We start from the raw sequence: 14,510 nt of genomic DNA, 5'->3' as shown, positions 1-14,510 counted from the left end.
ACTTGACTACCTGCCGCCCCTCCACTCTACCCACTAGGCTACCTGCCGCCTCTACACTCTAACCACTAGGCTACCTGCCACATCTACACTCTAACCACTAGGCTACCTGCCGCCTCTACACTCTAACCACTAGGCTACCTGCCCCTCTACACAGAGAGAGAGAGAGAGAGAGAGAGAGAGAGAGAGAGAGAGAGAGAGAGAGAGAGAGAGAGAGAGAGAGAGAGAGAGAGAGAGAGAGAGAGAGAGAGCTCCCTGGATACTGAACACCACATTAGAGAGATTATTTGGTCTTATTTCAACATTCATATTAATCAAGACTGTATTTCTAGACATGCCTATTCCCGATACACTGTCTGACAGTTATTTAAGAGTTATTCCGGTTCCCACAGGCGGAGAGAGACCGGGAGGCGCTGTAGAGCCCGTCAGTGAGTCTGAGCGTCAGAGGCTACGGAATAAACGCGATTCACAGCAGAGCGAAAACGGGCTGATCTGAACGCCTCGTTTTATGCCTTCCTTTCCCTCTCAGCCAGTCGCAATGCGAGACCAGACCCATGATATCTCTCACACAACGCCACTGAAACTAGGAGGAATAAACTGATTAAATAAAATAAAAGAGAAGAAGACATTTTTTATAACAAAGTAATAGACGGGAGAGATGCAGCCCGTTGGCTCGTTTCTTCCCGGTAAAACCGGTACTTCGCATTTCGATCCGGTGGTTTTTATCAAACGGCCGCGGACCATCCTCAGACTACTGTGCTGGGTGAGCGACAAATCAACGAGACTCGTATGTATGTGTGTAGTCTACTTTAGGCCTGTATATAAATATATATATATATAGGAGTCTATTATGCCTATAAATGTATATATATATATGTATAATGTCTATAATGTCTATAAATGTATATATGTATATATGTATATATATAATGTCTATAATGTCTATAATAACATAACCCGTCGCTGTAATATTTGGCTGTGCGTCATCCAGGTTTTAAAAACCGTGTTTTTATTCTGCATCAATGGAGGGATTGTGGGTTTTTTTTCTTCTTCTTCCCCCGTTGTCATCCTCCGTATCCAGGGGGATTAGGTCAAAAAAAACATCACGACTAAACATGGAGGGAAGAATCTCGATCCCTTTATTCCTTAATAATAAATAATAATAAAAAGGAGGTGGGGGTAATGTAGTCTGGCCTAGCTGGTTTATGGTTTATAATAACCCAGGGGGGGGGTAATGTAGTCTGGCCTAGCTGGTTTATGGTTTATAATGACCCAGGGGGGGGTAATGTAGTCTGGCCTAGCTGGTTTATGGTTTATAATAACCCAGGGGGGGTAATGTAGTCTGGCCTAGCTGGTTTATGGTTTATAATGACCCAGGGGGTGGGGGTAATGTAGTCTGGCCTAGCTGGTTTATGGTTTATAATAACCCAGGGGGGGGTAATGTAGTCTGGCCTAGCTGGTTTATGGTTTATAATAACCCAGGGGGGGTAATGTAGTCTGGCCTAGCTGGTTTATGGTTTATAATAACCCAGGGGGGGTAATGTAGTCTGGCCTAGCTGGTTTATGGTTTATAATGACCCAGGGGGGGGTAATGTAGTCTGGCCTAGCTTGTTTATGGTTTATAATAACCCGGGGGGGTAATGTAGTCTGGCCTAGCTGGTTTATGGTTTATAATAACCCAGGGGGGGTAATGTAGTCTGGCCTAGCTGGTTTATGGTTTATAATGACCCAGGGGGGGGTAATGTAGTCTGGCATAGCTGGTTTATGGTTTATAATGACCGGGGGGTAATATAGTCTGGCATAGCTGGTTTATGGTTTATAATAACCCGGGGGGTAATGTAGTCTGGCATAGCTGGTTTATAATGACCCAGGGGGGGGTAATGTAGTCTGGCATAGCTGGTTTATGGTTTATAATGACCGGGGGGGTTATGTAGTCTGGCATAGCTGGTTTATGGTTTATAATAACCCGGGGGTAAATGTAGTCTGGCATAGCTGGTTTATAATGACCCAGGGGGGTAATGTAGTCTGGCCTAGCTGGTTTATGGTTTATAATGACCCAGGGGGGGGTAATGTAGTCTGTCCTAGCTGGTTTTTGGTTTATAATAACCCGGGGGGGTAATGTAGTCTGGCCTAGCTGGTTTATGGTTTATAATGACCCGGGGGGTAATGTAGTCTGGCCTAGCTGGTTTATGGTTTATAATGACCAGGGGGGTAATGTAGTCTGGCCTAGCTGGTTTATGGTTTATAATGACCCAGGGAGGGGGGGGTAATGTAGTCTGGCCTAGCTGGTTTATGGTTTATAATGACCCAGGGGGGGGTAATGTAGTCTGGCCTAGCTGGTTTATGGTTTATAATGACCCAGGGGGGGTAATGTAGTCTGGCCTAGCTGGTTTATGGTTTATAATGACCCGGGGGGGGGTAATGTAGTCTGGCCTAGCTGGTATATGGTTTATAATGACCAGGGGGGGTAATGTAGTCTGGCCTAGCTGGTTTATGGTTTATAATGACCGGGGGGGGATAATGTAGTCTGGCCTAGCTGGTTTATGGTTTATAATGACCCGGCGGGGGTAATGTAGTAGACTGTATCCTGTAGTTTATAACTGTTTGCTAGCTTAACGATTCCAATAAGAATTACAGTTACAACTTTGCAGCATAATGTGATTTTCAAATTGGGTAATTCATGAGTTTCAGGCCCTGCTGTATAAGGCCCCGACGTGGCCTGTAAACCATGAGTTTCAGGCCCTGCTGTGTAAGGTCCCGACGTGGCCAGTAAACCATGAGTTTCAGGCCCTGCTGTATAAGGCCCCGACGTGGCCTGTAAACCATGAGTTTCAGGCCCTGCTGTATAAGGCCTCGACGTGGCCTGTAAACCATGAGTTTCAGGCCCTGCTGTATAAGGCCCCGACGTGGCCTGTAAACCATGAGTTTCAGGCCCTGCTGTATAAGGTCCCGACGTGGCCTGTAAACCATGAGTTTCAGGCCCTGCTGTATAAGGCCCCGACGTGGCCTGTAAACCATGAGTTTCAGGCCCTGCTGTATAAGGCCTGATAATATTCTCCTAGGAAGTCACTTGGGTGAAGGCCAACAGAACTGAAAATCAACGAATCCGACAACCATTTCCTCTCCGTTACTAAAAACAAACATATACAGTCATGGGATGTAACCGTTGGATTCAATCGAAAAGGCAAGGCACGCTGGGAAATTATTGGAGGCTTAGCAGGGGGCGTTAAACCGAAGTAAACATTACAACAAACAACTCCTATTGAGGTGTAACTGCTCACAGCAGCTATTTAAGGTTCTAAACTACATTATTGTAGGTCGTTGGTTTTTACAGTGCAGCAACGTGTGTGTGTGTGTGTGTGTGTGTGTGTGTGTGTGTGTGTGTGTGTGTGTGTGTGTGTGTGTGTGTGTGTGTGTGTGTGTGTGTGCGCTTGTGTGTGCTTGTGTGTTCAAGTGTTGGTGTAAATGAAAACATTTTTAAGTCACTGCTCAGTAAATATCAATGATCTCCAAACTTAACTTTTTCCACTGAATGACTGACCTCTCTCTCCTCTCCTCTCTCTCCCACAATTGTGAAAACATCAATGTTACAGCTGTATTGAATCATATCCCTATAAGTAATTAACTAGTCGTTTTCTCTCCACCAGGTATTCTCTATGGTTGTGTTCAGCTGTATAGTAATTAATTAAAGGTGATGTCTCTCCTCCAGGTGTTCTCTCTGGTCGTGTTCAGCTGTATAGTAATAAATTAAAGGGGATGTCTCTCCTCCAGGTATTCTCTACGGTAGTGTTCGGCTGTGTAGTAATTAATTAAAGGTGATGTCTCTTCACCAGGTATTCTCTATGGTAGTGTTCAGCTGTATAGTAATTCATTAAAGGTGATGTCTCTCCTCCAGGTCGTGTTCAGCTGTATAGTAATTAATTAAAGGTGATGTCTCTCCTCCAGGTAGTGTTCAGCTGTATAGTAATTAATTAAAGGTGATGTCTCTCCTCCAGGTGTTCTCTCTGGTTGTGTTCAGCTGTATAGTAATTAATTAAAGGTGATGTCTCTCCTCCAGTTATTCTCTACGGTAGTGTTCAGCTGTATAGTAATTAATTAAAGGTGATGTCTCTCTTCCAGGTATTCTCTATGGTTGTGTTCAGCTGTATAGTAATTAATTAAAGGTGATGTCTCTCTTCCAGTGTCATAAGTATCTTCGTCTTCTGACGATAATGCGAAATCGTCATCAGAAAAGGTAGACCAATACGCAGCAGGTGTGCAGTTGTTCATTTTGAACATTTAATTAAATCAACACGAATACAAAAACAACAAACAAGAAAACGAACGATAAACTGACAGTCTGGCTAGCATAGGCTCAACACAGAACAATCACCCACAAATCACAAACACAAACACACCCTAATATATGGGACTCTCAATCAAAGGCAGATAGACAACACCTGCCTTCAACTGAGAGTCCCAACCCCAATTAACCAAACATAGACATACACTCACTAGACTCCACATAGAACTACCTAGACATAAACCAAAACCCGGAAATACTAAACCAAACACCCTTTTAACAAACACACCACCCCGAACCACATAAAACAAATACCCTCTGCCACGCCCTGACCAAACTACAAAACAATTAACTTTATATATACTGGCCAGGACGTGACAGTACCCCCCCCCCCTTAAAGGGGCTACCCCGGAAGCACCTTAACAAAAAAAAATAACCCCAAACAATACCCAAAAGAAAAATTCCCCCTTACTAAAGGGAGGGAAGGGAGGGTGGCTGCCGTCAACGACGGCACTGTTCTACACCCCCCCTCCCCAACCCACCTATTTTTTGGAGGTGGCTCCGGCTCAGGCCGTTCCAGGCTGTCTGGGCAGTCTGGCAGCTCGGGACAGTCTGGGCAGTCTGGCAGCTCGGGACAGTCTGGGCAGTCTGGCAGCTCGGGACAGTCTGGGCAGTCTGGCAGCTCGGGACAGTCTGGGCAGTCTGGCAACTCGGGACAGTCTGGGCAGTCTGGCAACTCGGGACAGTCTGGGCAGTCTGGCAATTCGGGCCAGTCTGGGCAGTCTGGCAATTCGGGCCAGTCTGGCCACTCCGGCAGTTCAGGGCAGTCTGGCCACTCCGGCAGTTCAGGGCAGTCTGGCCACTCCGGCAGTTCAGGGCAGTCTGGCCACTCCGGCAGTTCAGGGCAGTCTGGCCACTCTGGCAGTTCAGGGCAGTCTGGCCACTCCGGAAGTTCAGGGCAGTCTGGCCACTCTGGCAGTTCAGGGCAGTCTGGCCACTCCGGCAGTTCAGGGCAGTCTGGCCACTCCGGCAGTTCAGGGCAGTCTGGCCACTCCGGCAGTTCAGGGTAGTCTGGCCACTCCGGCAGTTCAGGGCAGTCTGGCCACTCCGGCAGTTCAGCGCAGTCTGGCCACTCCGGCAGTTCAGCGCAGTCTGGCCACTCCGGCAGTTCAGCGCAGTCTGGCCACTCCGGCAGTTCAGCGCAGTCTGGCCACTCCGGCAGTTCAGCGCAGTCTGACCTCTCTGGCGACTGTTGACTGGCGGGCAGCTCTGACGACTGTTTACTGGCGGGCAGCTCTGACGACTGTTGACTGGCGGGCAGCTCTGACGACTGTTGACTGGCGGGCAGCTCTGACGACTGTTGACTGGCGGGCAGCTCTGACGACTGTTGACTGGCGGGCAGCTCTGACGACTGTTGACTGGCGGGCAGCTCTGATGATGACTGTTGACTGGCGGGCAGCTCTGATGATGACTGTTGACTGGCGGGCAGCTCTGATGATGACTGTTGACTGGCGGGCAGCTCTGATGATGACTGTTGACTGGCGGGCAGCTCTGATGATGACTGTTGACTGGCGAGGCTGGGTTGACGCACTTGTAGCCTGGTGCGTGGTGCTGGTACTGGGCTTACCAGATTATGTACACGCACCTCCAGGCTAGTGCGGGGAGCGGGAACAGGACGAGTCGGACTGGGTTGACGCACTTCCGGGTCCGCACGAGAGACAGGAGCTGGAAACCCAGGGCTATGGAGGCGCACAGTCGGTCTCGATCTTACCTCCTGCACAACCCGTCTTGGCTGGATGGAACTAGTAGCCCTGTACGAGCGGGGTGCTCGTACAGGGCAGACTGGGCTGTGCAGGGGCCTGATGGTAGCCGTGCGTAGAGCGGGAGTTGGGTAGCCTGGTCCTCGGAGGCGTACCGGCGACCAGATGCGCTGCGCAGGCATCCTCCTACCAGGCTGGATGCCCGCTCGAGCACGGCACCTGCGAGGGGCTGGAATAACGCGCACCGGACTGTGCGTGCGTATGGGTGAGATAGTGCGCTCCTCAGCGAAACATAGCGCTCTCCACCCCATACGCTCCTCCATATAACCACGGGTAGCTGGCTTCCGGCTCTTCTTACGCCTAGCCAAACTACCCGTGTGCCCCCCAAAAATTTTCTTGGGGTGCCTCTCGTGCATCTCCTTCAGCGCGTCCACTCTGGCCTCGTACCACCGCCTCTCTGCCTTGGCTGCCTCAATTTCCCACTGCGGGCGGCGATAATCCCCAGCCTGATGCCAGGGTCCGGCCCCGTCCAGAACTTCCTCCCAAGTCCACTTCTCCCGCCAGTCCAACTCGAACTCCGTCTGCTCCTTCCTCTGCTGCTTGGTCCTTTGGTGGTGGGTGATTCTGTCATAGTTTCTTCGTCTTCTGACGATAATGCGAAATCGTCATCAGAAAAGGTAGACCAATACGCAGCAGGTGTGCAGTTGTTCATTTTGAACATTTAATTAAATCAACACGAATACAAAAACAACAAACAAGAAAACGAACGATAAACTGACAGTCTGGCTAGCATAGGCTCAACACAGAACAATCACCCACAAATCACAAACACAAACACACCCTAATATATGGGACTCTCAATCAAAGGCAGATAGACAACACCTGCCTTCAACTGAGAGTCCCAACCCCAATTAACCAAACATAGACATACACTCACTAGACTCCACATAGAACTACCTAGACATAAACCAAAACCCGGAAATACTAAACCAAACACCCTTTTTAACAAACACACCACCCCGAACCACATAAAACAAATACCCTCTGCCACGCCCTGACCAAACTACAAAACAATTAACTTTATATATACTGGCCAGGACGTGAAATCCAGGTATTCTCTATGGTCGTGTTGAGCTGTATAGTAATTAATTAAAGGTGATATCTCTCCTCCAGGTAGTGTTCAGCTGTATAGTAATTAATTAAAGGTGATGTCTCTCCACCAGGTATTCTCTACGGTAGTGTTCAGCTGTATAGTAATTAATTAAAGGTGATGTCTCCCTTCCAGGTATTGTCTACGGTAGTGTTCAGCTGTATAGTAATTAATTCAAGGTGATGTCTCTCCTCCAGGTAGTGTTCAGCTGTATAGTAATTAATTAAAGGTGATGTCTCTCTTCCAGGTGTTCTCTATGGTTGTGTTCAGCTGTATAGTAATTCATTAAAGGTGATGTCTCTCTTTCAGGTATTCTCTATGGTTGTGTTCAGCTGTATAGTAATTAATTAAAGGTGATGTCTCTCCTCCAGGTGTTCTCTATGGTCGTGTTCAGCTGTATAGTAATTAATTAAAGGTGATGTCTCTCCACCAGGTATTCTCTATGGTCGTGTTCAGCTGTATAGTAATTAATTAAAGGTGATGTCTCTCCTCCAGGTGTTCTCTGTGGTCGTGTTCAGCTGTATAGTAATTAATTAAAGGTGATGTCTCTCCACCAGGTATTCTCTATGGTCGTGTTCAGCTGTATAGTAATTAATTAAAGGTGATGTCTCTCCTCCAGGTATTCTCTATGGTAGTATTCAGCTGTATAGTAATTAATTAAAGGTGATGTCTCTCCTCCAGGTATTCTCTGTGGTTGTGTTCAGCTGTATAGTAATTAATTAAAGGTGATGTCTCTCCTCCAGGTAGTGTTCAGCTGTATAGTAATTAATTAAAGGTGATGTCTCTCCACCTGGTATTCTCTATGGTCGTGTTCAGCTGTATAGTAATTAATTAAAGGTGATGTCTCTCCTCCAGGTATTCTCTATGGTAGTGTTCAGCTGTATAGTAATTAATTAAAGGTGATGTCTCTTCACCAGGTATTCTCTATGGTTGTGTTCAGCTGTATAGTAATTAATTAAAGGTGATGTCTCTCCTCCAGGTAGTGTTCAGCTGTATAGTAATTAATTAAAGGTGATGTCTCTTCACCAGGTATTCTCTATGGTTGTGTTCAGCTGTATAGTAATTCATTAAAGGTGATGTCTCTCCTCCAGGTAGTGTTCAGCTGTATAGTAATTAATTAAAGGTGATGTCTCTCTTCCAGGTATTCTCTATGGTTGTGTTCAGCTGTATAGTAATTAATTAAAGGTGATGTCTCTCCTCCAGGTAGTGTTCAGCTGTATAGTAATTAATTAAAGGTGATGTCTCTCTTCCAGGTATTCTCTATGGTTGTGTTCAGCTGTATAGTAATTAATTAAAGGTGATGTCTCTCTTCCAGGTATTCTCTATGGTTGTGTTCAGCTGTATAGTAATTAATTAAAGGTGATGTCTCTCTTCCAGGTATTCTCTATGGTCGTGTTCAGCTGTATAGTAATTAATTAAAGGTGATGTCTCTCCTCCAGGTAGTGTTCAGCTGTATAGTAATTAATTAAAGGTGATGTCTCTCCACCAGGTATTCTCTACGGTAGTGTTCAGCTGTATAGTAATTAATTAAAGGTGATGTCTCTCTTCCAGGTATTCTCTATGGTTGTGTTCAGCTGTATAGTAATTAATTAAAGGTGATGTCTCTCCTCCAGGTGTTCTCTATGGTCGTGTTCAGCTGTATAGTAATTAATTAAAGGTGATGTCTCTCCACCAGGTATTCTCTATGGTCGTGTTCAGCTGTATAGTAATTAATTAAAGGTGATGTCTCTCCTCCAGGTATTCTCTATGGTAGTGTTCAGCTGTATAGTAATTCATTAAAGGTGATGTCTCTTCACCAGGTATTCTCTATGGTTGTGTTCAGCTGTATAGTAATTAATTAATGGTGATGTCTCTCCTCCAGGTAGTGTTCAGCTGTATAGTAATTAATTAAAGGTGATGTCTCTTCACCAGGTATTCTCTATGGTTGTGTTCAGCTGTATAGTAATTAATTAAAGGTGATGTCTCTCCTCCAGGTAGTGTTCAGCTGTATAGTAATTAATTAAAGGTGATGTCTCTTCACCAGGTATTCTCTATGGTCGTGTTCAGCTGTATAGTGAACGAAGGCTACATGAACATCGGCAGCGAGCGGTTGCTATGCGTCTTCAATAAGAACGCGGACGCCTGTAACTACGGCGTTACCGTGGGCGTGGTCTGTTTCCTAGGCAGCGTCTGCTTCCTGGTTGTGGACATCTACTTCCCCACCATCCACAGTGTCCGACTCAGGAGGAGAGCAACTCTCATCGACATGGTCTTCTCTGGTACACACACACACACACACACACACACACACACACACACACACACACACACACACACACACACGTTAAACACACACACACATTACACACACATCCACACACACACACCTCACACACACACTTACACACTTACACATTACAAACACACACACACACACACACATTATACACACACACACACACACACACACACACATTATACACACACACACACATTATACACACACACACACACACATTATACACACACACACACACACATTATACACACACACACACACTTTACACACACACACACACACACACACACCTTACACACATTACAAACACACACACACACACACGTTAAACACACACACACACACACACACACACATTATACACACACACACACACACACACACACACACACACACACACACACACACACACACACACACACACACACACACACACACACACGCATACACACAGACACACACACACACATTACACACACACATCCACATCCACAGGCCATGTTATCTCTAGAGGTCTGTTCTTTACCATCTGTCCTGTTTGTCCCGCCCCCCAGCCCTGGCCAGTTTCCTGTGGTTCGTGGGCTTCTGTTTCCTGGCCAATCAGTGGCAGCAGACGACAGAAGAAGAGCTCCCATTGGCTCAGGGCGCCGACGCCGCCAGGGCCACTGTTACCTTCTGCTTCTTCTCCATCCTCACCTGGGTAAGAGACACCTGTGAAATGTGTGTGTGGATCCATAGTAAACCCCAGGAAGAGTAGCTGCTGCCTTGGCAGGAACTAATGGGGATCCATAATAAACCCCAGGAAGAGTAGCTGCTGCCTTGGCAGGAACTAATTGGGATCCATAATAAACCCCAAGAAGAGTAGCTGCTGCCTTGGCAGGAACTAATGGGGATCTATAATAAACCCCAGGAAGAGTAGCTGCTGCCTTGATAGGAACTGATGGGGATCCATAATAAACCCCAGGAAGAGTAGCTGCTGCCTTGGCAGGAACTAATGGGGATCCATAATAAACCCCAGGAACAGTAGCTGCTGCCTTGGCAGGAACTAATGGGGATCCATAATAAACCCCAAGAAGAGTAGCTGCTGCCTTGGCAGGAACTAATGGGGATCCATAATAAACCCCAGGAAGAGTAGCTGCTGCCTTGGCAGGAACTAACGGGGATCCATAGTAAACCCCAGGAAGAGTAGCTGCTGCCTTGGCAGGAACTAACGGGGATCCATAGTAAACCCCAGGAAGAGTAGCTGCTGCCTTGGCAGGAACTAACGGGGATCCATAGTAAACCGCAGGAAGAGTAGCTGCTGCCTTGGCAGGAACTAATGTGGATCCATAATAAACCCCAGGAAGAGTAGCTGCTGCCTTGGCAGGAACTAATGTGGATCCATAATAAACCCCAGGAAGAGTAGCTGCTGCCTTGTTAGGAACTAATGGGGATCCATAATAAACCCCAGGAAGAGTAGCTGCTGCCTTGTTAGGAACTAATGGGGATCCATAATAAACCCCAGGAAGAGTAGCTGCTGCCTTGGCAGGAACTAATGGGGATCCATAATAAACCCCAGGAAGAGTAGCTGCTGCCTTGGCAGGAACTAATGGGGATCCATAGTAAACCCCAGGAAGAGTAGCTGCTGCCTTGGCAGGAACTAACGGGGATCCATAGTAAACCCCAGGAAGAGTAGCTGCTGCCTTGGCAGGAACTAACGGGGATCCATAGTAAACCGCAGGAAGAGTAGCTGCTGCCTTGGCAGGAACTAATGTGGATCCATAATAAACCCCAGGAAGAGTAGCTGCTGCCTTGGCAGGAACTAATGGGGATCCATAATAAACCCCAGGAAGAGTAGCTGCTGCCTTGGCAGGAACTAATGGGGATCCATAATAAATCCCAGGAAGAGTAGCTGCTGCCTTGGCAGGAACTAATGGGGATCCATAATAAACCCCAGGAAGAGTAGCTGCTGCCTTGGCAGGAACTAATGGGGATCCATAATAAACCCCAAGAAGAGTAGCCGCTGCCTTGACAGGAACTAATGGGGATCCATAATAAACCCCAGGAAGAGTAGCTGCTGCCTTGGCAGGAACTAATGGGGATCCATAATAAACCCCAGGAAGAGTAGCTGCTGCCTTGACAGGAACTAGCGGGGGTCCATAATAAACCCCAGGAAGAGTAGCTGCTGCCTTGATAGGAACTAATGGGAATCCATAATAAACCCCGGGAAGAGTAGCTGCTGCCTTGGCAGGAACTAATGGGGATCCATAATAAACCCCAAGAAGAGTAGCTGCTGCCTTGATTTTGTATATGTTTATATGGTCTGTTCTTTGTTTTGTTTTGGCCAAAAATATTGTAGAAGTGGTTTATCCATACGTCTCCATTTTGGGATAGATAATTCTTTGTGTTGTTGTTTGTTTTCCAATTTTGTTTTGTTTTCTGTATTTCTGTTTTAGCGATTCACCATAACGAAGGCGTCTTTTGTACAGGAAGTTGAATTTGTTATAGGACAATTGTTTTTCTGGTTTCTACCCTCCTTCCATCCTATAGTATGTCTTAACAGTATTTACTTATAATTTATAATAATAATATTTATTTAGTATTTATAACAATAGTAATCATTTAGTATTTATAATAATAATATTCATTTAGTATTTATAATAATAGTATCTATTTAGAATTTATAATAAGAGTATGTATTTAGTATTTATAATAATAGTATTTATTTAGTATTTATTTAGTATTTATAATAATAGTATTTATTTACTATTTATAATAATAGTATTTATTTAGTATTTATAATAATAGTACTTATTTAGTATTTATAATAATAGTATTTATTTAATATTTATAATAATAGTATTTATTTCGTTTTTATAATAATAGTATTTATTTAGCATTTATAATAATAGTATTTATTTAGTATTTATAATAATATTATTTATTTAGTATTTATAATAATAGTATTTATTTAGTATTTATTTAATATTTATAATAATAGTATTTATTTAGTATGTATTTAGTAATTATAATACTAGTTTTTATTTAGTATTTATAATAATAGTATTTATTTAGTATTTATAATAATGGTATTTATTTAGTATTTATAATAATAGCATTTATTTAGTATTTATTTAGTATTTATAATAATAGCATTTATTTAGTATTTATTTAGTATTTATAATAATAGTATTTATTTAGTATTTATAATAATAGTATTTATTTAGTATTTATAATAATAGCATTTATTTAGTATTTATTTAGTATTTATAATAATAGCTTTTATTTAGTGTTTATAATAATAGTATTTATTTAGTATTTATAATAATAGTATTTATTTAGTATTTTAGTATTTATAATAGTAGTATTTATTTAGTATTTATAATAATAGTATTTATTTAGTATTTATTTAGTATTTATAATAGTATTTATTTAGTATTTATAATAATAGTATTTATTTAGTATTTATTTAGTATTTATAATAATAGTATTTATTTAGTATTTATAATAATAGTATTTATTTAGTATTTATAATAATAGTATTTATTTAGTATTTATAATAATAGCATTTATTTAGTATTTATTTAGTATTTATAATAATAGTATTTATTTAGTATTTATAATAATAGTATTTATTTATTTTTCGGCCTCGATGCCTCGTTGGTTGAGTATTTCTCCGTTCAACGTGGACTGTGATTCTGCTGTGATCTGATAAAGGGGTTGTCAGTAGACTGACTGTGAACGCTCTGAGAGACTCTGGGTTGATGTCAGTGATAAAGTCGTCTACAGTACCACTGCCAAGAGATGAGCTGTAGGTGTGACTACCGTAGGAGGCCCCTGGAAGCCCATTGGCTATGTACAGACCCAGCGTGTAACAGAGCTGTAGGAGTTGTGACCCATTTTGTTGTTTGTTGTTTGTTGTTGTTTGTTGTTGTTTGTTTGTTGTTGTTTGTTGTTGTTTGTTGTTTGTTTGTTGTTGTTTGTTGTTGTTTGTTGTTTGTTTGTTGTTGTTTGTTGTTGTTTGTTGTTTGTTGTTGTTTGTTGTTGTTTGTTGTTGTTGTTTGTTGTTTGTTGTTTGTTGTTGTTTGTTGTTGTTTGTTGTTTGTTGTTGTTTGTTGTTTGTTGTTTGTTGTTTGTTGTTGTTTGTTGTTTGTTGTTAATTACGTTGTCGTAATTGTTGTCTAGAGTGACAAATCTGAGGAAGGGGATTCTGTCCCACCTCGTGTGCTGAGGATGTCAGGTTTCTCGCTCGCCAGATTACCTTTAGAGAAACTCCTGTTACTATGGTTACCTTGACTACTGTTACTATGGTTACCTTGACTACTGCTTTAATAACGAACGCCTCTGACCTTTCACCTCCAGGCTGGCCTGACGGCGCTCGCCCTCCAGACGTTCATCAACCTGTTCCAAAACTTCAGCCTCTTCACCGATCAGCTCGACGACAACGCCGGTTACCGCGACAACGCCCGCGGCGCGCCCGTCGCCAACGGAGTCACCGTAGTAACCACCAACCCTTACCAGCAGGCGCCTCCCTTCAGCGAAACTCTGAGTCTGGACCCTTCTGCCCTCACGCCTGCTCCTGTCTTCTAGAGAGGAGAGAGGATAGAGAGAGAGGAGAGAGAGAGAGGAGAGAGATGGAGAGAGGGAGAGGAGAGAGGGGGAGATGGAGAGAGAGAGGAGAGAGAGAGAGAGAGGGGGAGATGAGAGATAGATGAGAGAGGGAGAGATGGGGAGAGAGAGCGAGATGGAGAGAGGAGAGAGGAGAGAGGAGAGAGAGAGAGATGGAGAAATGGGGAGAGAGAGCGAGATGGAGAGAGGAGAGAGAGGATAGATGGAGAGAGAGATGGAGGGAGAGGAGGAAAGAGTTTCTAGGTGTGAGACCGTGGTGACATGACAGAGGTTGTGTAGCTTCAAGATGCTGTGGGTTAGCCTGATTGGCCGACTGAGGGTCAGGTGATGTTGGCTCTCTGTCACCACGGCAACTGCTGGCTCAGTCTCAGATTCACACAGAGGCCATTTTACCCTGAGAGGTATATAACATTGTTGTAAATATATCAGTCTACA

General features: G+C 44.0%; 1 protein-coding gene across 2 annotated transcripts; it reads left to right on the top strand.

Moving 5' to 3' along the window:
* The first annotated feature begins 377 nt into the window (after positions 1-377).
* On the top strand, positions 378-14,131 carry LOC106591522 (synaptogyrin-3). 2 transcript variants are annotated; one of them, XM_045712378.1, is made up of 4 exons: positions 378-784; positions 9,213-9,447; positions 10,022-10,167; positions 13,809-14,131. In XM_045712378.1, exons 1-4 carry the CDS (start codon positions 656-658, stop codon positions 14,034-14,036), a joined length of 738 nt encoding a protein of 245 aa, XP_045568334.1. In that variant the 5' UTR covers positions 378-655; the 3' UTR covers positions 14,037-14,131. The 2 variants fall into 2 exon arrangements, with proteins under 2 accessions (XP_045568334.1, XP_045568340.1); XM_045712384.1 differs by having other exon boundaries at positions 387-760; positions 13,809-14,130.
* The last annotated feature ends 379 nt before the right edge of the window (positions 14,132-14,510 follow it).

This window comes from Salmo salar, chromosome ssa02, assembly GCF_905237065.1.
Source record: "Salmo salar chromosome ssa02, Ssal_v3.1, whole genome shotgun sequence".
In the NCBI taxonomy this organism is placed as follows: domain Eukaryota; kingdom Metazoa; phylum Chordata; class Actinopteri; order Salmoniformes; family Salmonidae; genus Salmo; species Salmo salar.
Note: the sequence above shows the minus strand (reverse complement) of the source record. Positions and strands in the feature narration are given on the sequence as shown.

Bases quoted from the DNA above. Each gene is read 5' to 3' on its own strand.
- LOC106591522 (XM_045712378.1), top strand. From the start codon at position 656: ATGCAGCCCGTTGGCTCGTTTCTTCCCGGTAAAACCGGTACTTCGCAT. The intron at 785-9,212 runs GTATGTATGTGT...TCTCTTCACCAG, and splicing joins GCGACAAATCAACGAGACTC to GTATTCTCTATGGTCGTGTT. The intron at 9,448-10,021 runs GTACACACACAC...CCCGCCCCCCAG, and splicing joins CATCGACATGGTCTTCTCTG to CCCTGGCCAGTTTCCTGTGG.